Raw genomic sequence first — 27,394 nt, 5'->3', positions numbered from 1 at the left:
CTACAAAAAATTAGCCTAATCCAAAACTTATAAATACCCTAACGATTTTGAGTTTGTTTACGAATTAAAATAAAGGGTTATTTAGGGATATTGGTCCTACTTATTTAGGGATAGGTCCTAAAATTATCGATTATTAGGCTTTAGTCCTACTTCTATCGATTGACCTTGAGTCATCTTAGTTGACCGTGGTCAACCCATTTTATAATAATATAATTTTCATTTTTTTATAAAAATGGCCAAACTACCTTTAAGCGGGCTTGACCAGACTATCTCTAAAATGAAAAGCCCATGAGTTTTTGTCCAAATTTCACTTTAATCCCAACACTCAAACGCGTTCGCGACTCGCGAAAACTGCTTCTTTGTTCTTCTCAGCCGACCTAACTCGGTGAAGAGTTATGTAAGCGTCTCCATCTGATTGAATCTTGGCATCATTGATTTTCAAAGGATTTTCACTAATGCGAGGAAGATAACGAAGAGTGATTGTTTCAGGGAGACATTTTCGAAAAGCATCTTTGTGAGATTGACAAAGGCATTGGAATTAGGAACTAAAGATGGATCTAGCAGTTCGCCTACAACCATACCCCATAAAGTTCAGACCTAAGAAAGATTTGAATAGATTATCTTGATCAGTTCTTCTTGCTTTCCTGTTGCTAGGTGCTTGATGATGTAGAAATCCTGACAATTGCAACCACCAAACAAGGAAGGGATTCGTTGGCCATAAACAAGACTGCCTACACGGAATGAAACCCGCCTGACCTGGTCCTTCTCAGGAAATAGTCACCGGATATGCCTCTCATCGTTTGAGATCAATAAGCGGAGATAAAACGCTTTGATCTTTAAACGATCTCGTTGGTAGGAAAACCCGTTATTATCGTAATGATCTACACATCTTTATTTTCTTCTTCTTTGAGTTCTTCTATATGTTGCTCTTGTTTGGTTTATAAGAAAATTGTTAAAAGGGGGTTTGATTTGGAGTTGTTTTATTTGGATAGAAAAGTTGTTTGATTTGGAGTTGGAAGTGGAGAGAAAAACTAGTGGTGACTTAGGAGAAACAGATCGAGACATGTTGATTTAAAGTAGGTGTTTGATGAATTGTCTGTGAAAAGGGTTTGTGGAAAATGAGAAATTTGGACAAGTTTCTTCAATTTAGGAAATCTAAAAAACAAATTAAATTGACAGTTATATATCGGAACAATCTCAAAATTTGGAATAAAACTCATGGGCTTTCCATTTTAAAGATGGTCTGGTCAAGCCCGCTCAAGGGTAGTTTGGCCATTTTCATAAAAAGTGAAAAATATAATATTATAAAATGGGTTGACCATGGTCAACTGAGACGACTCAAAGTCAATCGATAGAAATAGGACTAAAGTTTAATAATTAATAATTTTAAGACCTATCCTTAAATACCTATAAATAAATAGGACCATTTCCTAAATAATCTTAAAATAAAATATGTCCCTAAAACCCCTCCCTCCTATATATACAGATAATCAGATATACTAGCTCATATCCTATATATACAGATAATCAGATATACTAGCTCATATGCACTCCTCTTACAAATATTGCCAACTTTATTGACTTTTGGCCCTACTGGAGAGTACTTTGCTTATTTTTACTTTTCTTTTGACTTTTTTGTGGCTCAAATGGCTTGTAGAACCGATAGATAGCTCTCCTTACTGACATGAGAGGTGTTAAAAAATTAGCACTTGTTAGAACCGATGGACAGCTCTAATGGCTAGCTCGTCCACGCTGCTGCTTTAATGGAGTACAAATATATAGCCAGAAACAAAACAACTTTGAGATCACTAGCCCGTAAAGATCCTTCAGTGATGGACAGATGGAGACATGTACTTGAAATGCAAAAACAGAGGTCTCACGAGAGTATACGTTGAGCATTTCCTACCTCGTCCCTTTAAAGTTTTAAGTAGTATGGAATTAACGCTAACGACAACCAAGTAATTAACCAACTAGAATCTCTCGAGTAACTTGCACTGTGAAAGATCCCTCGTCCTTCCATCATCACCTCGTGGCTCACAACACAGAAGCCATTTTAAGTCTTTAACCCCTCCACTTTTAATGGGCAGTCAAAATTGGGCTACCTTTTTCTTTCCCCCTTTCGTTAAGCGTGGACCAGCCCGACTGTTCAGTTCCACGTGCACCCGCCCCATTCAATTGACCAACGTAGAGGCCAGAACTATGAATAGTAGACAACAATCGACAGTGAGGGTGCACCATGTAACTGGGTTCAACATTATCAGCCGAAGTACATGTGGAGCTTGGGATTTAAATGGGGCGGGTTTGCCTTCCTCATCTCCATCCCCAATTTCAATTTCATTCTCCATACCCGCCCCATTCCTCATTTGAGAGGCAGTCGGAGATTCCCCATACCTACCCCACCTGGATACCGGATTTTCCATATCTGCACTCCCCACTCCCCATTAACCAACTTAAAAAAAAAAAAAAAAAAAAAAAAAATCTTACTTATACTCACCTAAATTAACCATTTTCCATCTATATATTAAAGACAATTTATGAATTTTGCATTAGCCTAGTGAAAAGATGGTTATAATTTCAAAAATAAAGTCGTGATTTTAAATTTTACTTTTACAACATTTTAACAAATATACATAATACATGCATATTACATACACTAAATACTTAAATGGGTTGGTGTCGGGTAGGAGACCCCATTCTCTATACCCGCCCGCCCCATTCTCCAGGGAGCCCTGTCCCATGACTATTTTTCATATCCATATGTGGAGCTTCCAAACCTATACCTTTTGTATTGTTACATTAATTGTGTTTTTTTCCCCATAATAGTTGTTAGGCCTGGGCTACCCCGAGGATATCCTCATAAGGATGAGGGTTTCGAGACTGTTGGATGTGTGATCTAACGATCCGAAAATCAAAAACAAAAAGAAAGAGAAAGAATGTGAGTTTGTTTTTTATTTTCGAACTGTTGGATCACACATCCAAAAGTCTCAAATCTCGTCCCTATGAGGATATTCTCGGGGTAGACGACCTCTAGTTGTTATGTTGATTGTTGTACACGCTAGAATAAAGAAGGGATATACTTTTACTTTCATAACAACCAATATTTTGGAATTTTACACCAAGAAAATAGTGTACGAAGATGTAACAGGGAAAAAGATGTAACAAGCTTTCTTGATTATTAATAAAGGCTAAATCTACCGTGCGCGAGATGTATGGTGCGCCATTACATCTCGGCCACTCATCAAGGGGGTGCGTGTGTATTTCGAGGCAGAAGTACTGAATCCAAAGGCGCTGACGACCTGCGCACCTTACGACCTGCGCACTGAAGAAGTGCTCATTAATAAAAGGGTAGGGGACCCTTCAACCCCGCTTGCCAATCAATAAAAAATAAAAAATACTTTGGAATTTGTAATTTATGCTGGAGATGTGACACTTTTGATTCCATTACTTCAAAGAGGTGATAGAGAACTTTCTATTTTCAGATGATTGAACCATCGATGTGCCTGGGGGTGATTTTGGATCAGATAAAGGGTTTCCAGAAAAATTTCCAATTTTTTTCGGATGGCAATATCTTTTTCAAATCCGATCCAATTATTTTTCGGATTGCAATTTTTTTTCTAAATTCGAAAAGTTTAGAAAATCAAATTTTTTTCGAAAAATTTGGAATCCACAAAATATAAAAGTAAATCGGAAATTTAAATTATATAATCGGATTCTCTTAGAATAACCATTTTTTATCCAGTTAATACATTCATTTAGCAATCATTTTGAAATGTATTAATTCTAAAAAACAACTTAGACCTTTTAACTCGTTCATTCAGCTAACTTTTTCTTCATGTATGTTAATGCATTAATTCAGTAAATAGGAATATGGGATAAATTGAGACATGTACTAGAATGAAAATATTGATTTCTTGAAGTTGTGAGAGAGATAATTAATGTTCTATTTCTCTAGGATTTTTATTTGGTTTGTAAACTATATGTAGTTTTAATTTAGTAACTATATGAAGTAGACTGAATATATTATAAATTCGGAAATTAATCGGACATCGGAACGGATCGGATTTTGAAAATATATCCAATTCCAATCTAATTATTTTTTGGAAAAATTGGATATCGGAACACAAATATCATTACCAAATTCGGAAAAATATTGGATCGGAATTCAGAAAAATTGGGTTTTTGGAAAAAAGAGACACCCCTAGATATGCCAATCTTAAATGACACCAGAGTTTTTCTATGTGAACTCTGTTTGCTACTTGCTATTTACTCATGACGAAAAACTTGGTAGCCACGTAAACTTTGTGTGTATTCAAGGTTGTTTGGCCATTTTGAAGCGTTCAAGTTAGAATGGTACATATTCTACAAGTTATTAAATTGATCCATTTTGCCCAGAAATTAATACTTTTGATTCATTCTGCACAAACATAACAATTTATAAGGGTGTTCTAAATTACGATTTATAGAAGATAGTAGCATAAATGGCAGGTAAGTGCCCAGCAGGCCAGTTAATCATCGAACTTCGTAATGTTCGTATGTCCTTGCTCACATTTTGTGCTCATTTGCCGGGTCGGGCTAGTAATTTAGGTTCAGGAATCAGAGTACATTTAATAAGGCCATGCACCCGGACTAGCCCGGTCTCTCAACTTCTTAACTGGCTGGGCTTTTAAGGACTTGTGCTCTTGTAACCGTTATAACGTGAAAAACAAGGACGACAGATGAGCAGGCCCGTGAAAACAAAGAAGAAATTAAGTTCAGTACTATTTGGCACTTCGCCCTCTATATATCTTGGGCCCAATTTTCCAAAACATTTCGTCCTAAGTCCATTTTAAATTTTAATTTCGAATTTAAAGAAAAAACATGAGTTAACGTCAGCAATGTAAATTTAAATATTTATATGTCAAATACTATATAAATTTATATTTTCATATAAAAATTTAATTTTACATATATAAAATACTATATAAATTTACATAGGTAAAGAAAACTGTGTAATTTTATATTGTCATATGCAAGTAAATACAAATAATTTACATATGATGATATCAATTTGGTTTGTCCTTGAGCTGAAATTATTAATGAAAATTTGTCATTTAGCCGAAATTATAAGTAAAGATTGATGATGTTAACTCAGTTTATTTTAAATCGAAATTAAAATTTTGGGTAGACTTGATGCGAAATTATTATTGGGCTTTGTCCGTGGAACGTAATCACTGGTTTTGGTAAGCCCAACGTTGGAGATGCATTTTGTAGATTGCATAGACACAATATCGAATAACCTTTGGAGATGCAAATACCAGTTGTCAAATCGATATTAGCATAGTTACCAAAAAAAATCGATATTAGCACGCCTCTCCTGTCATAATTAACAGAATAGTTGATCATTAGTACATCCACTATAGGCTGCGTGATCAGCATTAAAAATAGAAGTGATCGGGGAAGAGAAGGGATCCTGTGTGGTATAAAATATAGTTCTGTAAGCTGAGTGAACAGCAAGCATAGATAAATGTATAAGTGATCAAAAGGTTATGCTGGCCGAGTCGGCGAGTCGTACGATCCAAGCGATGGTCATGCCTGGTACCGAGCATATATATACATATCCATAATTCCATCTATTGGCAGGTACCCATTCAAAGTATAGAGAGGGGAGTAATTACAAATTCTATTTTTCACCAGCATATAAAATTGCACTTAAACTTATAAGTAGTATTAAATGGTTCAGGACATCAGGTCATCTATAAATAACTAGTTTTCGAACCCGTCCTACGAACGGGTGTCGTTATATTAAATTATTTTAAAAAATATTAACAATTATACAGAACTATGAGATATATATGATAATTATATTAATCACTCATTCAAATTTTTTGCACCACTATCAATAAAAAGAAAACACCAAACCTTGATAAAACATATTGACTTCTTTTAGTTGTTAGGTTTAATAATTGAAGTTTTATGAGAATGTTCAATGTGGCGAAGATGATATTGAAACTACTTGAATAGCAAGACAATTTCAATCATAATAAGAGAATTATGATAAACACTATTTAAAATGCAAAACTATACTTGTTGAGACATTATATTCCCCTATAAATAATACAATTATGTTTTCGAGGTTAGTTCAATGCATTTTGCATCAAGTTTCGATTTTCTAATTATTCATTGAGGTTAGTTCAATGTAGTTATTGCATCTAGTTTTTGATTTCCCATTAATTATTCTTTGAGGTTAGTTCAATGCGATTGCATCAAGTTTTCGATTTTCCGTTAATTATTCTTTGAGGTTAATTCAGTTCAGTTGCATCAAGTTTATGATTTCTCGTTAGTTATTCATTAAGGTTCATTTAGTGTAGTTGCATCCATTTTTCGATATTTCGTTAATTAGTTTTTAGATTAGTTAATTGCATTTCCATCCGTGTTCTAATTTCTCATTAATTTCTCTTTCGGATTAGTTCAATACATCTGATTCAGGTTCGATTTCCGTTAATAATTATTTTAGAGGTTAGTTCGATATTCAATCCATTTGTATCTAGTTTTAAATTTTCGGTTATTTATGCTTTGAAGTTATTTTGACCGGGTTACATTCGATTCGATTTCTAGTTAACTATTATTTGAGGTTATTTCATTGCATTTGTATCAAGTTTCTGATTTTCCGTTAAATATTCCTCAAGATATTGCATCTAATTTTTTATTTACCATTAGTTAATCTTTGATTTTAGTTTTATGCAATTGCATCTAGTTTCTGATTTTCCGTTAATTATTCTTTGAGGTTAACTCAATGTAGTTGCATCCAATTTTCGATTTCTAGTTAATTGTTCTTTGAGGTTAGTTCAATATCAAGTTTTCGATTTTCCATTAATTTTTTTTTTAGGTTAATTCAATGTAGTTGCATCAAATTTATGATTTCCTATTAATTATTCATTGAGATTACCAAAAGTCAAGATTGCATTCATTTTTCGATGTTTCGTTAATTAGTCTTTGAGATTAGTTCATTGCATTTGCATACAGTTTCTGACTTCCCATTAATAACTCTGAGGTTAGTTCAATATATATGCATCAACCATCAAAAAATGTATATATGTGCATCTAGTTTTTTTATTATTTATGTTTTGAGGTTAGTTCGATGCAATTACATCTGGTTTATGATTTTTCATTAACTATTCTTTGAGGTTATTTCAATGCATTGGCATCTAGTTTCTGATTTTCCGCCAATTATTCTATGAGGTTAGTTCAACGCAGTTGCATTATGTTTTTGATTTTATGTTAATTATTTTTTGAGATTAGTTCAATGTATTTGCATCCAATTTTCGATTTCCCATTAATTATTATTTGAAGTTTGTTTGATGTATTTGCATACCGTTTCCAATTTCCCGTTAAATATTTTTCAAAGATTTGCATCCAATTTCTAATTTCTCGTTAGTTATTCTCTGACGTTAGTTTAATGCAGTTACATCCAGTTTTTTATTTTTAGTTAATTACTTTTTGAGTCTGGTTTATTATATTTACATAAAGTTTCCGATTTCCTGTTAGTTACTCTTTGAGCTCAGTTCAATGTATTTGAAGTCAGTTTCCGATTTCCTTTTAATTATCCAATGTGGTGTGTAATATCAACTTCAAACAGGGCATAAAAATAAATTATGTTTGATTTACTATGTGGGATCATAAAAAATTATCCAGTTTCCGATTTCCCGTTAATTATTCTTTAAATTATACATGACCCACTATGTGGGATCTTCAAAGATTATCTACGAACGTGTGATGTTATATTAATTATTCTGAAAAATATTTGCAACTATATATACATAACTATTATATATGAATATTATATTAATCACTCATCCAAATTTCTTATAACGTTAAAACCCCACTATCATTAAAAAAAAAAAACTCACCCTTGATAAAACCCTTCAACTTCATTTTGTTGTTTAATAATATAAGTTTAATTAAAGTTTTGTGAGATTGCCTAATAAGGCGAAGTTCATATTGACGCTACTTGAATAGCAAGGCGTTCCCAATCATACGAAAAGAGATAAGATAAATACTATTTTAAATGCAAAACTATACTTATTGAGACATTCCCACAACATATAACACAACTATGTTTTGAGGTTAGTTTAATGCTTCCTCCAATTGGTGATCAAATTAAGGTCAACACTGATGGATGGGGCTTCTAGAGGAAACCCAGTCCAACTGTGTTGGGTGGATCCTTTAGAAATGTTCATGGTGATTTTGTCTTACTCTTGAGCAAGGGTATCGGAATTGCAGACAACTATACAGCCGAGTGCATGGTTATATTGGAGAGTGTGGAGCTTGCCCTTTCAAAAGGATAGAGCAATCTCTCGGGTGGAATTAGATTCGGTAGTAGCTGTCACAGCTTTTAACTCAGGGGCATCCCTTGGCAACTCCTATGCAGATGGAAAATTTGCATGACGAAGGTGCAAAGCTTGAAAGTGTCGCACAACCGAGAGAGGCTAACCTAACCCATGAGACTAGGTGACAAAATTTGGATCTTTCTTAGTGAGAATGAGGCTTTTGTATCAAATGGCAGACCCCATGGCTATATGAATGGGAGGTTCCATATGGTTGCTATTTTATAATATATTGAGCCTACACATCATTATAGCATGTGGGTTCTACCACTCCTATACAATTCTTTTATTTCGTTTCTTTCCTTAATTCAATTTACACTTACCAAGTAAAAAAAAAGGTTAGTTTATTGCATTTGCATCCAGTTTCTGATTTTCACTTCCATTATTTATTTTTGATGTTAGTTCAATGCAGTTGTATCTAGTTTTCGATTTCCCGTTATTTATTTTTTGAGATTAATTCAATGCATTTGCATCCAATTTCCTATTAATTGTTCTTCGAGATCAGTTCAATGCATTTGCATCCAATTTCCGATTTCCCGTTAATTATTTTTTGAGATTATTTTAATGCATTTGCATCCAATTTTTGATTTCTCGTTTATTATTCGATAAGGTTGCATTTGCATTTAGTTTCCGATTTTCCGTTAATTATTGTTTGAGGTTAGTTCAATGAATTTGCATCCAAAGTGGATGATGCATTAAATCTATCCAACTTTATTTGTTTAAGCCCATATAAACATATAGTGCATACAATTCAATTTTATTTGTTGTCCGCTTAGTTTTGATTGTACACCATTACTTATTTTATGATTAGTTGACTTTTATTTTTTCTTTTTTGTCACAGTCACATATGTACTTGTGTAGTTAACAAATATATAAAGTAAATGTTCAGGCAACTCAATTTATTTTTTCTTTCGTTATTTCATTGTCTTTTTCTAAAAAGAAACTTTGTTATGTTAAACTTCACCTGAGATTAGTGTAGAAACTATTCTTCGTGGCGTAAGGGTTTTAGAAAAATCGTTTTCGGTTAAAATTATTGTTTTTAGCAATTTAGTTTTCTGTCTCTTATTTTTTCATAATTAGCTATAGTATTTAGGAAAAATTGGAGAATCTATAAAACTCTAGATGAGATTGTTTCCTTCTTTATATCATATTTTTTTTAGTAATTAGTAATAGAGTTTAGAAAAAACTGGAGTCTGGTTTTTTCATAATTATTCAAAGAGTTTTACAAATATTAGAAACTCTGTGAATGCTCAAAAAATAGAGCTAACAGGGTATAGCTATAATATATATCTAAAAATATAACCCTTTTGTTATTATATACCTATTTTAAAATTAATTTCTTATCAATAGTGCAATAAAGAATTACTAAGCCCTGTCTAAAGTCTAAACTTTTTCCATTGATTCCAAAGTTGAGGGGACCAATTTGGTCATATTGTTTTTCTAAACAATAACTAATGAAGACCCACTCTGATCACTAAATGCTTAAATTTTTTGGATTATCGAAAAAAAAATGCTTAATTTTTTGGATTTCAAAGAGTGAACTTCCTTTTAGGAGTTACATGGATTGATCTTACGATTCCAATGTTCAAGGAAACTAACAAAGTTCAGCCGCTACCAACACAAGTTCAAAGGTGTTGGGAGATTTCACTAGAAAGTCACACCTCAATCTAGTTACTTTCTATCCCAAATGATTTCAACTTGGAGCTCACACCAAGGAAATCACCCACCCAAGACTTTGGTAGTTATCACAACAACCTCAACAAAGCAAAACCACTAACTTATCATCACCCCTTCATAGCAACAATAATACTGGAAGTAAATATGCAAAGAGACACAAAGATTTAGGTGGTTGGTAAATATTACCTACATCCCACACACAAGAGCCGAAGTTTCCTTTATAACAAAGATTGGAGAGTTTACAAGAGATCAAGAATCAATAAGAAGAGGCCTCACTCAAACCCCTAGCTCAATGAGCTCCCACAATACCCTAGAAATGAATCCCTCAAAGTTGTACTTCAAAACCCTAATCTATTTCCTTTATATAGGTGTACATAGACAAAGGGGAAGTAAAATGGGCTTGGGCGCACTCGGAGCTTGCGCTGGCGCTCCATAGGTGAGCGGCGCCCTCTTCATCGAGCAGCATGAGAGAGTCCGCTTAAGGTGGCCTTGAAGCGCCTTCTTCTTCGGACATCGGTCAGCGGTTACGACGGGCGGCAGACCCATGGACGGAAGCTGTCGCGGTCCCTCTTCATCGGTAGCGTAGAGTGGTGAGCGGACACCGAGCAAAGCTCGGCGGTTCCAACAAACCCAACAATCTCCCACTTGGAACCTTCGAGATTCTTCATGCACATCACATCTCAATTGTAACCACTCAATCCAAATCCAATATACTAAAGAAACACTCGGCTCATCCATCATGGTCTTCAAGCAAGAAGACCCCGGGTTGAACACAACTTCAACTTCTCGAAGAGGGCCACGCCTTGGTCAACATATCCGCCGGATTCTCACTCCCTTGGATCTTCTCAAGTGCAAGACCTCATCCTCCAAACAGATCGGATAAAATGATACCGGAGACCAATGTGCTTGGTCCTAGAATGAAAGGCGAATTCTTGGCAAGATGTATAGCACTGACCGCCACTGTGTAACACACTTCTCTCTTGCTTCATCCCAAGCTCTTCCATCAATCCTCAGTAACGGATCATCTCTTTGCTTGCCTCAGAACGGCCACATACTGGCTTCGCGTGGTGGTAGACAAAGCAACAATCTTTCAGAATCGAGAAATCCAACTCATCTGCAGTAGCACCCACCGTAAAGACATAACCGATGAGTGCTTCTTCGTGATCTACTTCTCCCCGCAAAAATCGGCATCCACATACCCTTGCGGGTTCACAACACCCCTTCCATAACATAGGCATTTCTCTCGTAGTACCTCTCGGATATCTCAATATCCACTTCACGGCTTCCCAATGTTGCTTGCCGAGATTAGACATAAATCTATCGGCGGCTCTAATCTGCTTGGGCTATATCCGGGCGATGTGCAAACCATGGCATACATAAGACTTCCAATGGCGAGGTATGGTACCTTGGCCATGAAGTTTCTTTCCTCAACGATCTTGGGAGAGTGTTCCTCGACAACTTGAAGTGAAGCGCCAAAGGTGTGCAACCGGTTTCAGACTACCCATACCGAACCTCTTCAATACCTTTCTCAATATACTCACTGAGACAACTCAATACCTTTTCGCCTATCTCTCTCGATCCTCATCCCTAGAATCTTTCACTGCACCCAAATCCTTCATAGAGAACTCACTTGCTAACTTCTCTTTCAATCTCCCAATTTCGACATATCGTAACTCGCTACTAACATATCATCAACATATAGCGGGATGATGTAGCCGAGTCGAACCTCTCAAGTAGCAACAATGGTCACGTTGCACTTATAGTAGCCATTTCCTTGCATGAAGTTATCAAACTTCTCGTACCACGCTTTAGGGGCTTGTTTCAAACCATACAAGCTCTTTCGAGCCTCAAGATACCATATTCTCTTTACCCTTCTTGATGAAACCCTCCGGTTCTTCGTGATATAAATTTCCTCAACTAGGTCACCATGGAGGAAGGCGGTTTTAACATCCAACCGCTCAAGATACAAATCTTCCACCGCAACAATACTCAACACCGTAGAATAGTATTCGGTTTCACCACCGGGAGAATATCTCGCGGAAGTCAATGCGCTTTTGGCGAAAACCCTTGACTACTAGCCTTGCCTTGTATCTCGGGAACCATCATGTTCCTCTTTGACTCTAAACACCCATTTTTGTTCCAGAGCCTTCTTGCCCATGGGTAGTTTGGCTAACTCCCCATGCCACAAAGAGATGAGGGACTTCATCTCATCTTGCATAGCAATCTCCCACTTGCTTGCATCACTCACCTCCAATGCTTCATCATAGCATTGAGGCTCGCCACCATCGCTAGAAGCAAGTAATTCACATAAAGGTGGAGGCGGATATCTCGAACTTCGGTACATGTGGCCCGGATGTCTTCCTTGGGGCACGAGGTGGAGATGGACTTCGGTGGTGTGGTATCCTCATTATTCTCTCGAGTCACTACTACCGCCATCATCCCGACCATTGGAGCTCCCACTATACCACCGACTTACATGAAGTCTTCCAACTCAACATACTCATGTGCCTCTCTCTGCGTACCCGATTCCTTGGTTTGGCTTCATCTCCGTCCTTGTACATCACCTTTTCATTAAACACAACATCTACTACTACGAATGATTTTCCGATTTTGATCATCCCAAAAGCGATACCCAAAATCATCACCGCCATAGCCAATGAAGGTGCACTTTAGTGACTTAGCATCAAGCTTGCTTCTAGCTTGGTCACTAATGTGGACATAGGACACACAACCAAAACACCTTCAAATGGGAAAGGTTCACATCCTTCCCGCTCCACACTTCCTCCGGAATCTTAAAATCCAAAGGTACCGATGGTCCTCTATTGATCGGGGTAAGGCTAACGTGTGCTAACACTTTCGCCCGAGCTGTTTGGGCAAGCCCCGCTAGTGTGCGATACACCTAGCTCTCTCGTGTTGTTCTATTCATTCGCTCTGCAACCCCATTCTGGCGAGGTGTCCCCGGCAAAGTCTTTTTCCATCTTGATGCCATTGTCAAGACAAGTACTTCTTAAAACCCGAATCCTCATACTCTCCACCGTTTAGCCGGATCTCGGCTTCTTTACTTTCAAGCTTGTCTCATTCTCAACCATGGCCTTCCAAGTCTTGAACACTTCAAATACGCCGACTTGTGTCTCAAGAAATAGACCCACACCTTCCTAGTATGGTCATCAATGAAAGTCACAAAATATGACTTTCCGCCAAGTGAAGAAGAGACATTAGTCGCCCCCGGACATCTCAGATGTATCAACTCAAGCCTTCTAGCTTTTGAGTCCGACCCATTCTCGAAAACTCACCCGCTTACGCTTTCCAAATACACGGTTCTCCGCGAAGTCAATTTCGGTCATTTGTAACTTTGGGAGTTTACGGAAAGAGTGAAGGATTTTCATTCCTTTCTCACTCATGTGACCAAGTCTGCGGTGCCAAACATTCGGATCCTCTTTGCCATGTGCCACGGCAATCGACTCACAACCATGTGCAGTCATGTAGAGAGTACCATCTTTCTTACCATTTGCAACAATCAATGAACCCCCGAGACCTTCCAAGTATCACCGGTAAAGACTGTAACAAATCCTTCACTTGCCAATTGCCCCACAGAAATCAAATTCTTCCTCAAATCCGGAACATGTCTGACGTCCCTCAATAACCATGACGAGCCATTCATCTTGATATGCACATCACCCTTGCCGACAATGTCACAAGGTTGGTCATCACCGAAAGACCGTTCAAGGTCACCGCCGGTGTAGTTCTCAAGGAACTCTCGATGTGAGGTAGCATGGAAAGATACGAATCAAGTACCCAAGACTCCTTGTGTTCCATCGAACATATCAAAGCGTCATCTACCATCTCAACAACATTAGCTTCTTGATTCTTTTTTCTTGTTCTTATTAATGTTGTTGTTGTTTCTTGGGTGGGCAATTGGGGCTATAGTGGGCCGCCTACCACAATTATTATAGCACACCACTTCACTCATGTCTCGAGGTTTGTGTTCAACGCTTTTGCAATTGGGAGGCTTGAGATTTCGATCTCCCCCTCCACTTCTTCTTACTACGACTCTGTTTGACTTTCTTCCCTACTTTCGATTGCTCAATGCCGACCACGAAGTTGATCCGAAGATGACGGACAATCCTCGTCTCCCGATTTCCTCGGTTAGTACCATACTAACACGCGTGCTCAAACTTCAACTTGGTCATTCCCGCAGAGCCACTAATAGCCGCCATAGTCGCATTCCAACTTGGAGGCAATTGTCCAAGTATCGCCAAAGCTAGCACCTCATCACTAAATGTAATCTCAACCGACTCCAATTGGTCCTTAGGTTGGTTGAATTCATTTAGGTGATCCTGAAGGAGGTCCCTCCAACATTTTCATACTAAATAGCTTGGTGATCAAATAGACTTTGTTCGCGGCCGAGGGTTGTTCATACATCGTAGTAAGTGCCTCCATGAGAGACTTCGCCGTCTTCTCAGTCTTAATATTGAAGGCTACCGACTTCGAAAGACTCAATCGGATTGTGGCCAAGGCCTTTCTATCTTGCAAATCCCATTTATCTTGCGGAATCTCATCGGGCTTCTCACATATCAATGTTTCCATCAAATCCTTTTGATAGAGAACATCCTCAATTTGCATCTTCCAATAGCGAAGTTTGTTCCACAAACTTCTCTATCTTTGTAGCTTTCCTTTTCGGCCATCATGACTTCCACTTGAACCAACACAACGGTGGAGACTCTCGGAGAAATTTCTTCAAACACCTAGCCTCAAATGCTAAAGGTGGAAACTTTCCTCACACACCTTGTTCCAATGATTCAAAACCGTGCTTCTCGATACCACTTGTTGGGAGATTTCACTAGAAAGTCACACCTCAATCTAGTTACTTTCTATCCCAAATGATTTCAACTTGGAGCTCACACCAAGGAAATCACCCACCCAAGACTTTGGTAGTTATCACAACAACCTCAACAAAGCAAAACCACTAACTTATCATCACCCTTCATAGCAACAATAATAATAATGGAAGTAAATATGCAAAGAGACACAAAGATTTAGGTGGTTGGTAAATATTACCTACATCCACACACAAGAGCCGAAGTTTCCTTTATAACAAAGATTGGAGAGTTTACAAGAGATCAAGAATCAATAAGAAGAGGCCTCACTCAAACCCTAGCTCAACAGCTCCCACAATACCCTAGAAATGAATCCCTCAAAGTCAGACTTCAAAACCCTAATCTATTTCCTTTATATAGGTGTACATAGACAAAGGGGAAGTAAAATGGGCTTGGGCCGCAATTGCGGAGCGCTGGCGCCATTAGGAAGGTGAGCCCTCTTCATCGAGCATGCGCCGAAGTCCGCCTTCTTAGGTGAGCTGGAAGGCTTCTTCTTCGGACATCGGTAGCTTGCACGAGCGTGCGTGCGCGTAGATGGACGAAGCGCCGGTCTTCATCCTCTTCATCGTTCGTAGAGAGAGGTGGTGAACGGACACCGGAGCAAAGCTCGACGGTTCGAACAACCCAACAAAAGGAACCAACAATTGTATGTCAATAATCACAAATATAGCAAACCAATCTAAAAAAGCACTGAAGGTAAATATTATGGTGGCAAACTTCAGTAACACGGCCATCTCTTGCAGTGCAGCAAGTCAGCAACTAAACCTCAAGGCTCAAGCTTTACCACTTTTGCAATGAGTGCTGATGAAAATTCCATGTTTCTGCTTAAAATATAATATCACGCAGCCCGACAACTTGACCACTTTTTGTTGAGCCCACTGAAGATGCTCTTACAAGACTCTTTTAATAAAATAATTGATTTTTATTAAAGCACTAAATGAAAATAATGGAGCAAATAATTTTAATTATGAAAGAATTCTGTCATAATATGATGTCTTTCCTAGCTTTACACAGTACCATCTAAACCAGTTGCTAAACATCATGTGCTTGTGCTACCCAAGCCAAACTTAGCCAAAAAGTTCAGAGCATACAGAATCTTGCATTTGCTGTGTAAACACTCAAAGACAAACTTCCTCCTATGCAGAACTATCCATTACGTCAACTAAAAATAAAAGTAGAAGTTCCCAAAAGAAAATCTACAGCAACTTAATACTGAATAAAAAAGTACCTTAAGTACGCAACTTCATTTCAGCAATTCAAGAGTTCCAGCAGTCTTACATCCATCAATTTGAAAAAACAAAACTCGTGGACCCATAGACTTACTAGTGGTCTAGTGCATATATTACGATTGTTAATGCAAATAAATAATTGAGAGCAGCAGAATAAGTTAATTGGTTTGATTAGGATTAGGATAGTACCTCAATGAACTTGTCGCGAAATAGAGATTCCTTATCAGTGGATGCCTGACCTAACCTGGATAAGATTTTAAAGGGAACAAAAGATTCCAAATTCATAAATACAGAAACAAAACAATGCGCCTTAACAATTCTTCAACATTGAAATGCAAGTTAGATGACGAAGGGATCTTAGACTCGAGAGTTAAGCAAAATGTTCAATATCAATTAAAAGGAACATTTTGTCAACCAAAAAGGATCTGCAAAACTCTTCCTGACACCCATTCAAGTGGATTAGTCCCTATCATTCATTGCATACCATTGGAGTGTTCATCAGCTGAACTCATAGTCATACTTAGTTGAGAAACAATGGAGTGACATGCTCAAGATTGGCCGCGGTATGAACTGAAAAATGTACCAACAAAACACCTTGACGAAATACTTGAAAACTATATATGGAGTGTAAGATGGACAAAATTCTATTTTACAAACCATATACAAGGGAGTCAAACTTTTGGTGTATAATGGAGGATGAAGACCACTCAACTGTTCTGGCAAAATTCTTCAGCATTGACAAAAAGCTCAAGTAGGTGAACAAACCAAGATCAACAAATCCTTCTTCTATTTTTGTTCTTTTTCTTTGTGGAAGACGAGTTTGCTGACATTGCTGAAACTATGGACGGATTATAATAAGCTAACAAATGATCAATAGTAAAATAACAGAGTGAGGCAGTCAGCACAGTTTAAAAATCAAATTAAAAAAGAGCACCAAAATATAAAACAGAACAATTACCAGCTCAAGTAAGATATCTTTTCATTTCAATAAACAATCAGTCTTTGATACAGATTGGTTAAATAAATAGTGTGACAAGTAAAAAATAATACAACATTCTAAATTTACAAACCCTCTACATGGAATTCATGGAGAACCTCAAAGAAATATGACAATATAACACAATACGAAACACAGGCCAGGAACAAACGGTGAAATTTCACAATTCACAGTCTGAAAACTTCTAACTTGCAACAGTTTGTAGTCGAAAATCAAAAATTGTAACCTGAAGTTATTAAGTCGAGCCACTATCTAGATGTTCATCTGATAATGCTCTCCATAATCGGAGTATCTAAGAAATCAATTATGTCTCCCGTTATTAGTTCATGAACAAACATGAATCCTTTCTTTTTCTATAATCTAAACATTTGTACTCCACCGACTACTGAATCACTCAACATACATGGTTCCCTTTAAATACACTTGAGACTGAATTATCGTTCTCCCAATCTTGAAGCCCGGAATCACTGTAAATGCCACCTTCGCTCTGGCCTTACCAAGCGCGACTACACCTTTCCCAGTAACATTCTCCATGTAAATCATCGAAAAATCTACCCCTTGCTCCACTTGAAATATCTCAACAACGGGATCAAAAGAGAATGCCAATTTATGTAGCATCCATACCGAACTAGCCATATCAACATACGCTTGGTAAAAAGCAGCGGACGATCTCCACAAACTCAATACCAACTCATTCTGATCCAAATTTCTAAACAACGACGACTCCATTGTAGGATGAATAAGCTTTTGGTACTTCATTTCACAAAATCTCGCAAAACACCCACTCGGATTTTTATTAAGTAACTCAATCCCATCACCTGCCGCGTGTTCAACAAATTGCCTCAAACAACCATTACACTCAATTCCATCCTCCTCAATTAACCCAAAATTCACAGAATCAAAACCTTGAAACATCCCTAAACAAACATAAGATAAAAATGCATACCGATTATGCCCGTTTTTCAAATACTCAACATCAGGATAAACAGAACTTGCGGCGCAATCCAAATCCCATCCTACATTCTTCATCAACTCAATTAAAATCTTAGTAAATCTATGACACGACTTACAAACATAATTCAATACCTTATCAAACGCCCCAACTGTCAACAACTTCTCAGACGACAAAATACTACTTTTTGAAGTCCCTACCCGTTTCGACAATTCCGAAATAAACACCTCATTCTTTTTCAACTTCTGCTTCATTACCAAAACCTCAGCGTCTTTCGAGTCGATTTCTAACTGTAACCTGTTGACTAACATTTCCAAAGTTCTTAAAACACTTTGATTCTCTTCCACCTGTGCTTCAAAATGAGACCCGGTCAGCAAATTAGTGGTGGGGGTTGAACTATTGTTTAAAAAGTCTTTATACCATTTCTTGATTTCGGAAAGCTTTTGAAGATGGGAAACAGCGGCGCGGTCAGCGGCTTCGATGTTTTGAGGAATGAATGGAGAGTGGGCAGTTTGTAATTGAAGATAAGAAGCTTCGAAAGATGAAATTGTAGCGAAGAGAGAGGAAATTAGGGTTTGGGGAAAGGGTTTGGAATCTGGTTTAATTACAACAACTCGTTGGTTAGTGATGATTTCTTCTTCGGAAAGAGAAAGAGTTTGGAAGTCTTCTTCTACTTCTTCTTCTTCGGCAAAGAATTCAATTGTTTTTGCTTTGAATGCTATTGCAAATTTTTGAAACATTTCGGAAATTTGTGGTTGTTTTTGTGAAGGATCCATGTCTAGCATTTTTTTTTTGTTTTGTTTTGTTTTGTTTTGTTTTGAGTATGAGTTTGTTTTTTGTTCTTGTTATGTTAAGTTGTTAACTGAAAAGTGTCAAGTAGGAGTTTGTTAGTTGTAAGATGGTTTGGAAGGCAAGGAATGTGTGTTGGATGTTAAGGAAAAGAAAGAGGATCTTTGAGAAGTCCAGTTGATGGGGTTTTCTCTCTTTCTTTATGTCAAGGTACATACTACAGAAGACTGGTGGGTGGTGGGATTGGTGACATGGCCACAAATTGATACGTTCCAGACATTTTTCTCACATTCTAAATTTCACTCTTTCGATATATTCAGGATTTAGATAGAGAAAGAAAAAACACGAACTGGTGTCATCAGGACTATTTTACCGGTAGAGAATAGTGAGAAGAAATCTGACTGTTGGATCATGCTAAATCCTAATAAGTGATTTCGGTATGTATGCTTGTACAATTTCTAACAAATAGTTGGAATGCCATATGTTCTATGTTAATGCTGAAATTTGAATAGTGTAGAGGAGACGAAAGACGGAAAGAATCAACATTTTATGGTTGTGATTTACTGATTTAGTTTACAATTTCTAACTCAATTATTGTATCGATGAAATTCTTGATCGAGTATTAGTGCCTACTACAGTGTTGTCCAAGTTATTTTATTTCTTCATTCATTCATATTCAAAATCATTTAAGTGAGAATTCGTTCTTACCACTGTAAAGAAAGAGTTTCTGAGGGAATGAGGGTGTCTGTCTATGGTTCTATGGGCAATCACTGGGCTCACCTCATTCTTAGGCCTACACTTGTGTCCATGATACAAAAACCAGGAAACAGATATTTAAAGCAAAGCCTGGTTACGGCATGTATCCTTGGGATCTCATGCACCCTCATTTGATCAACTTGGGAAGATGTTAGTTGCTAATCCAGGCATCCAGCCAGTGTAAAGATACATTTAACTAATGAACACACGCACAAGGTGATATTTTCTGAAAAATATCATGACTTAGCTACTGAAATATATCATTCAACGCAAGACTATTCGGAAAATGCAGCCAGATTATGTGTTGTTACTGGTATATGTATACCAAAGTTTTGTATGCTGCTAAAAGGATCAGATGCTCCTAGGGCCAGCATTTCTTACTCACTGTTGAGAACAATGAAATAAATATCGTCCAAGCTTAGGAGATTTCCAAATTTCAATTAATGTGTAACTTGTCAAAAACAGGTTAAAAAGATGTTTCCTAATTTCCTTAGCAATTGAAGTTGTCTGTTGTCTTAATGATGTGAAGTTAAACAAAATAACGATCATAAACAACTCAACCCTAACAACCATATCCTATGATCACATTAGACATTATTGTTCATCAGCAGGAGACAAAATATCATCTGTACGGATCCACTGAATCGGTCGGGACCTACATTGTATTCAACAAGAACAAACCCACTCATGCCGTATTGAGACCCCACTTTATGGGATTGACACCATTCTAGCAAAAAATAAAATAATAATAGTTATTTATTATATATCTTTTTACACTCCACAGGCCCCATAGTTCTACTGCAAACATTTGCCGTGAGATTTCATATCCCACTATAGACAGTTACTGCGATATTGCACAATCTACGATATCGGGGTTGCAGCGAGATCCCATATCCTACGGTAGGGAGTTGCCGAAGATTTTTTTGTGTTTTTTATTTTTTTTCACTTCAAATTTTACATATTTAACACACACGACATAGATACTTCATTTTCTTATTTATAGTTTTTTTATACACGCTAAGAACAATACCAAAATCATGAAAAAAAAATTTACAATCGAAGTATAATTTTGCTATCTCGCGGCAAATATTTTCATATGCTATAAAAAAAACTTGTAATCAAATTAATAGAGAAGAGTTTTAATAATTAACACAAATAAAGACTCAATTTTAGTGAACACAACTATCTCGTGGCAACTAACTTTTTTTTACGGTGGCTATTAAAAAAATTTCAAAACGAAAAAAGACCCACGACAATAACCTTCCGTGGAATATAGAATCTCATGCCAACCCAATATGGATTGTGCAATCTTGCCGTAACTTATTACCGTAGGTGTTTTTTTATGTGATTAATAGAGATATATCAATACCTTGGAATTAGTCAAAAGAGTGCCAATCCCATAAAAAAACTCAACTTTAAAGAAACTCAGCTTTAACCTCTTTTAATCAGCCAAGCTGCCTTTAATTATCTTTTTCAGTTTCCACTTCCATACGACCCAACTTTAAATTTCAAACACTAACCCGCCAAAACCACTTGGGCGGATCTGGTTACATCCATTCATTTTACATGGGTACAGTTCTAAACGCCAAATGTAATTGATGGGTGAAACTTGAAACCACTAGGTCTGAACTCTGAAGTACAAGACAAGACAACGTGCAGATTTCGAGTACGACCTACAACCTGACATGCCTACAACAGAAAATAAAATCCTCAAACTTATCCAAACTCGTTTTATCCTCAACTAAAACTCACTTTTACTTGGTTCGTTTGTTTTCGTATAAAATTGAGTCACTGTTATTTCAGAACAAAACAACCATTAGAGATTCAAAACCATGTAGAATGTTACAGGATACAACTGAGCACATCAATCTCTTGCACTTTTGCACAAGATACAAATGGTTCAGATATGGGAAAGAGTGTATTAATAAGATTAGATGAAAGAAATAGCCATATAAAATTCATTCGGTCGTTTGAATGGTTCACAAAAGGGGGGTGATAGATAGGCTAGGAACCAACTCAAAACCTTTTGGCTAGCTAGGATTGAAGACTGCAAATAATTGGGAAGTGGTTAAAAACAGGAGAAAGAGGAGCGTGGTCAACGAGTCAATTAGGCAGACAGGATTTCCATCAGATTCAATAAAGAATTTCACTTATTTTGGCTAAAAGCTGCACATGTACAGCAAAAGACATTAACACCATGGACCACAGACAACTCATCTAATCTCACCTTCACGTGGACAGCAACCTGTAACACATGATCCTGTTAGGTTAGGCTGTTAGACCCATGGAATCTAAAGTGCAACTGTCTCCACATAGGCCTCGAGAAGTTCTTATTGTATGAGTGTAACTACACTTAAGCCACTTAAGCGTATAACATACACTCAACATACAGCCATACAGGAAGTGTAACCTCTTTTTTTGATGGTATAGGGAAGTGTAACCGAGAAATGTTTATATAACAAAAATCCAGATAAGGTCAATGGGTTATAATTTTCTTAGCATCACACAGAATCCATCTTAGATTCCAACAGTTAGAACTTAGATGTAAGGTCATTCAGACATTCAGGGTAAATCAGACATTACCTCATCTCACCCGGGAACATATAAAGTTGAGTATTTGGAGCAAATGATATTGAAAATGGGTGAATTAACATCAGTACATAAGTTGAAAATTGAAAAGAATCATAAATTCCCAATAACAAGGGAAGCATCCTGAAGACTATAACAATGAGTAGTAAACAAACATCCGAGAATAACCACGAAAATATTTGTATTAACAAGACTACATTTGCACACCTCAAAGACTAGTAACAAAAGGCAAATAAAGAAATCCATATTCCTACCTGCATTGTAAACAAGCCACCCCACCACCATCAAAAAGGATAATAGAGTTCCACCATCAGCTGGCGTGCTTAGCAGAAAATGGTACATATAGCAAAGATTGACATCATTAGGGTTACAAGTATCTTCGATCTTCCTTTAGCTGATGACCCAGAATTTTTAAGAGCAGCATAACGTTGCTTTGGGGGTTTATGGGCCGGCCTAAATAAAGCACAGAAAGTTTGAAATGGGGTCAGTTTTCAAATTACTTGAAACAAACACATTGGTTAGCATGAAGAAACGAGAAACATACTGCTGTTTGTTTTTAGGGCACCACAAAAAGGGCATTATCTGGAATACCCAACTCCGTTTTGTTAGACTCGTTATTGACAATCTTCACATACACTTCCTGGCCAAGATACATTTAATCAAGATTCTGTGTTCTGAGGTTCCAAACGCCAACATTGTCAAGGGAGACCATTACCACTGACCATGCTCCAGGAAAAACCTACAGAGAATTTGATGGCTTACTGAAGATATATACCAGACATCAACCATACTGCAATTTTAAATCATCTGAATGAGGTGTAGATTACTCAATGATAGAGCAGGCACAAACATGAAACATGTGTCGTATACGATTTCCATGAAATTTCAGATTTCTCAATTCTTATAAAGGAACTGCAGAGTGGAGCCGCATGCAATTAGGATAAAAGTTACAAGGGGAGAAAAACACTAAACCAACTATGGAACTTATATGAGATCATTAAGAATATTTTTCATTCAGCTTTGAGGAACAGAACCCAACTAGTTGTGCTAAAGCATTATGGAAGGTCAGTGGGTGTTGGTTTTTCATCACCATGTAATGTATGTCAAGCTAAGATGGGAAACCCACTATCATCAAGGTATGTTAACCATTACCAATCGACAGATGAAAGAAGAAAGCATATCTTTAGAGCCTTAATTGATAATGGTCAGTTTATTTACTAAAACCTATGTTATCTGTGTAGGATATGTTTCCACGTGTCCATGTGTCGGACACATAATGTATGTGACATACCTCAATTTTTTATATTTCACCAAGTCAGATGCTTTGTATAATCGTATCCGTGTCAGATACGATACGGACACAGCTATCCTTGTCGCTGAAACTAGACTAAAACTGAACCATCGTAAACTACATCCTGAAAAATAGTAATTATAACAGTACTCATTGAAATAACAGACAGCATACCTGTACTGTGCAGCGAGCAATGCCATCCCACTTATTATATGTTCCTCTGCTGTTATTTGTCCATTCTCCAAAATCCATACTGCAATCAGTTTAGTCTTATCAACATGTGCCAAAATAAGAATAATATAATAACAAACTCAAGGAAAATCTAGATAAAGCACAGTATAAGCTCATCTAGCGCATGTAGTCAGGAATAACACGGGTAGAAAGCAGATAAGATTTTCTTACCCAACAACAAAAAATGCATATCCATCCATATGATAGGTCTGGACCTTGGTGTCATTGTTTTGAAGTACAACTTCCATGAATCCCCTATATGTGCCATTAATCACAGATGTTCCCACACGGGGGGGTCCAGTAATAGGCTCATTGGGGAAATCAAGCGTGTATTTTCCTTTTACATTGAACCAATCAGCAAGCCTGATTGGTGTGTCACGATTAACATATGATATACCACTGAGCGTAGTCCGCCGTCTACCCTGGATCATCACAGGTGGTTGATTCTTCAACAAATAAAAATCAGTCACATTAATTTCCCCATAATGGAAAGAACCCTGCGGATTGGGTCGAGCAGCACCAGCAGACCCATTTGTCCTGATCGACAATAGAAAATAGAAGACATAAGTTTGACTCCCCATAGAGAGCTAAACAGAATTAAAACACGGTTTCGAGGGATGAGAACATGATCATCAAAATACACCAAATCCGGGATGACAAACCTGACGGATTTTGCTTGGTTAAGTGAAAACGTCTTGTCAAACACATCATTTGGTCCATCAGGAAGAGGACCAGATGCATCCCCCTTGGAGTTAGAATACTTCAAGATGGCAACACCAGTAACTCTTCTCCAAATTGTTTCATTCACAAACCTTGCACTGGCTACAACATAATAATCTGTGCTTGCATTCTGATCCATGGTAACTAAGAAAGAATAGGACTGTCCAACATGAATATCTAAGTTAGTGTAATTTTGTTGCATTGTGTATGTTCCCTCAGTCTCAGCAAGAACCATATTATGATTCTGGATTCTGAAGTTCAAACTTGTTGAGATTCCAACATTGTGTACACGTAGTTTATACGTTTTTCCTCATGCCATCAAGATGAAAATATCACTATAGAGAAAAAAAAAATGTTTTCTATGAACCAAAGTGTAAATGGAAGCAACGTAATGCAAATAATTGAACTCTACAACAGAACATAAGCTGGATCGTTTAATAGTACAACATAATGATATCAATCTCCAACCATTACATTATAGCTGGATTGTTCAAAAAAGTACTGTACTTTAGGATCCCATTCCAAGAGAATTACCTGGTTTTACATTAAAAGTTTCATACTCAATCCCATCAGGGACAAGAGTTGTGTTGTACCGGTAAGGACCCTTCCCATTAATTAGAACACCATCTGGCATCCCAAGATCCTTTCCATTATCAAGGATCTTCCTCAGATCCTACATACAAAAAAAAACCTGGTATCAGTCTTCGTATCCGAACTTCCAATTCATTCAAACTACCTTCAAAGAAAACTAAAAAGAGAAGAAAGTAAGTATTAACAAAGACAATAAACACTAACCGTATGGTTTCGATTGTACCAATCACCAATCATGATGGTTATGTCTCCATCCGGAGTTCCAAAGGGACGGGAATCACGTCCCTGTTATTTACAATAATACCCCATACCCACCAGACGCTCTCTGAAAATTGAGCGAAGGGAAGTAAGAGAAGCTTCCTATCTGATCCTTAACCTGAAACTGGTATGTCCAATTCCAGTTAACAGGAATTGGGCAATTAGTACCAAGAACACCATCTTGCCAAGAATTACGACGCTGTTGGATCCCATTCCTGCCACAACAAAGTAACCACAAATCTATCAAACTCAGTCGACAAACAACACCTCATATTAAAATAAACGTAAAAATTCTAACAGTAATTTCTTCAAATTGTTACCAGGTAATTAGTAGATCTTCGTCCAAGCTGTTTACAACGTTGACGACCATATTGTTATTTGTAGTCACATTAACAATAGGACCAGGAAAATTCCCATTAATCGCAATAACCTGCACCCCCAGAGTAAATGTAGGTTCCATCACCATATGATTTAGTACCAAAACTAATATAACTACACACCACCATACATCTCAACTTGCAGCTAAGTACATAAGTACATTCATAAAGAAAGATATAAGCAAACCCCTTCATTTAGTTAATCCAGATGAGAAAAGAAGGTGACAACATTATATATGAAGATCTACAAACAGAGAGTAGTAAGATCTGAGTGGAGAGAAACAAACCTTTTGTTTAACACCTAAAGGAGCAACGTTCATATAATGAACTTCCCAATCATAGAAAACAAAAGGGTCTCCAGCAAAACAAAGAGTTAAAAATGAGGAAATGTAGATTAAAAACAATGGGGAGAATTTTAATGATGCCATGTATGTATTTGGGGTTTAAGAATTTGAGGAGATGGTTTTGTGAGATAGTTTTTTTCGGGGGTTTACATTATCTGTTTTAAGAAGATTTAAATGAAAGAGAAAGAGTTTCAGCTTTGAAGAAGAAGAAGAAATGAGTGAGAGTGTGAACTGTTAACTGTGAAGAAAGAGTTAAAGTAAGAAGAAACTGCTTTACTTTATTTTTTTATTACACCCAATTTGCTAGGGTTTATACTGTGGTTGCGGTTGCCCTAAAACGAGTTTGCCAGCAAATGTTTTAGTCTTTCTATGTCACACCATCACACTAGTTGCCCATTGCTTTTGTTTACCTATACTCCTTTTTTCTTATTTTTTGTTTTCGTTTTTTTTTTTTTTTGTGTGGAATTAGGGCATGGGATACCCCTCACTAAATTAGATCAGTGAAAACATTGTTCGTATTATTAAATAGTTGAAAAGAGGACAATTTGAATTTTAGCCAAAAAAAAAAAAAGTTGAATTTTTAAACAATGTGGTTAGAGTGTTAGACAATGAGAAAGATTGGTTTAAAGACTTTTAAAGAGAAAAACGAGTCTGAAAACCTGAAGTCTCTCTCATTCAAGTTGTCGGGGTCATTCGAGCTAAAAGATCACTATCAAATCCTTCCAACGGTTCAATTTTTCCAATACAAAACCCATGTGCACCTTCTCCTTATATCCTAACCGTTGGATGATAATGCATTTCCAATCACACGTCAATTAATTTTGAGTACTCTTCCACATACTGGTCCCTTTTTTCAAAAAACGGCTTTTATTTTTCTCCACTTCACATACTGGTCCCACTATCATACCTGTATGGCTGTATCGATGTAACTACCAACTCATCATGGTCCCACCACCGATTTATCTGGTCCGGCTAGTTTCAAACTTTCAATGTGTGCTTTACGCGGTTTATGGGGCGTGTTTAGCAATTAATAAAGTAATAATAAACAACTCTAGGGAACATAATAGTTGGTGGGTCCTGGAGCTTAGTATCTGGTAGTGCAGAACATTAAATTGAACCATATTATGCTTTGATTTTGAAGTTTGGACAGAAAGTAATGAGGAGTGGAAATCGATGTTAACTGAATAAAGAGACCTCGGATTGGTTGACGAGTAATTGAATGCTTCTGATTCGCTTAACGAAAAAAATGGCGTTTGATTTCAATTTACGTTGGAATTAGGACAAGTCAAACATGAATGACCAAAAGTGTTCATATTCTTCACAAATCACAACTACAGTATGTGGTAGGCATAC

The 27,394-nt window shown here is 37.0% G+C and overlaps 1 protein-coding gene and 1 pseudogene across 2 annotated transcripts; both read right to left on the bottom strand.

Annotated features, from left to right (window-relative positions):
* Positions 1 to 17,108: 17,108 nt before the first annotated feature.
* LOC147513080 (DUF641 family protein (DUF641)) lies at positions 17,109 to 19,206 on the bottom strand. Its single transcript, XM_086596117.1, has one exon. The coding sequence runs from the start codon at positions 18,878 to 18,880 to the stop codon at positions 17,534 to 17,536; it is 1,347 nt and encodes a 448-aa protein (XP_086452243.1). The 5' UTR covers positions 18,881 to 19,206; the 3' UTR covers positions 17,109 to 17,533.
* A 3,077-nt stretch (positions 19,207 to 22,283) lies between these two features.
* LOC147513079 (monocopper oxidase-like protein SKU5) lies at positions 22,284 to 26,465 on the bottom strand (annotated as a pseudogene). The gene is made up of 9 exons (XR_015215210.1): positions 25,985 to 26,465; positions 25,641 to 25,750; positions 25,267 to 25,535; positions 25,006 to 25,144; positions 24,414 to 24,780; positions 23,923 to 24,288; positions 23,695 to 23,773; positions 22,774 to 22,968; positions 22,284 to 22,660 (listed from the first exon to the last, which is right to left on the bottom strand). The product of XR_015215210.1 is annotated as a monocopper oxidase-like protein SKU5 (transcript).
* Positions 26,466 to 27,394: the final 929 nt, after the last annotated feature.

This window comes from Coptis chinensis, chromosome 3, assembly GCF_015680905.1.
Source record: "Coptis chinensis isolate HL-2020 chromosome 3, ASM1568090v1, whole genome shotgun sequence".
Taxonomy (NCBI): domain Eukaryota; kingdom Viridiplantae; phylum Streptophyta; class Magnoliopsida; order Ranunculales; family Ranunculaceae; genus Coptis; species Coptis chinensis.
Note: the sequence above shows the minus strand (reverse complement) of the source record. Positions and strands in the feature narration are given on the sequence as shown.

What these genes read in the sequence shown, in the direction of transcription:
- LOC147513080 (XM_086596117.1), bottom strand. Translation starts at nt 18,880, where the DNA reads ATGCTAGACATGGATCCTTCACAAAAACAACCACAAATTTCCGAAATG.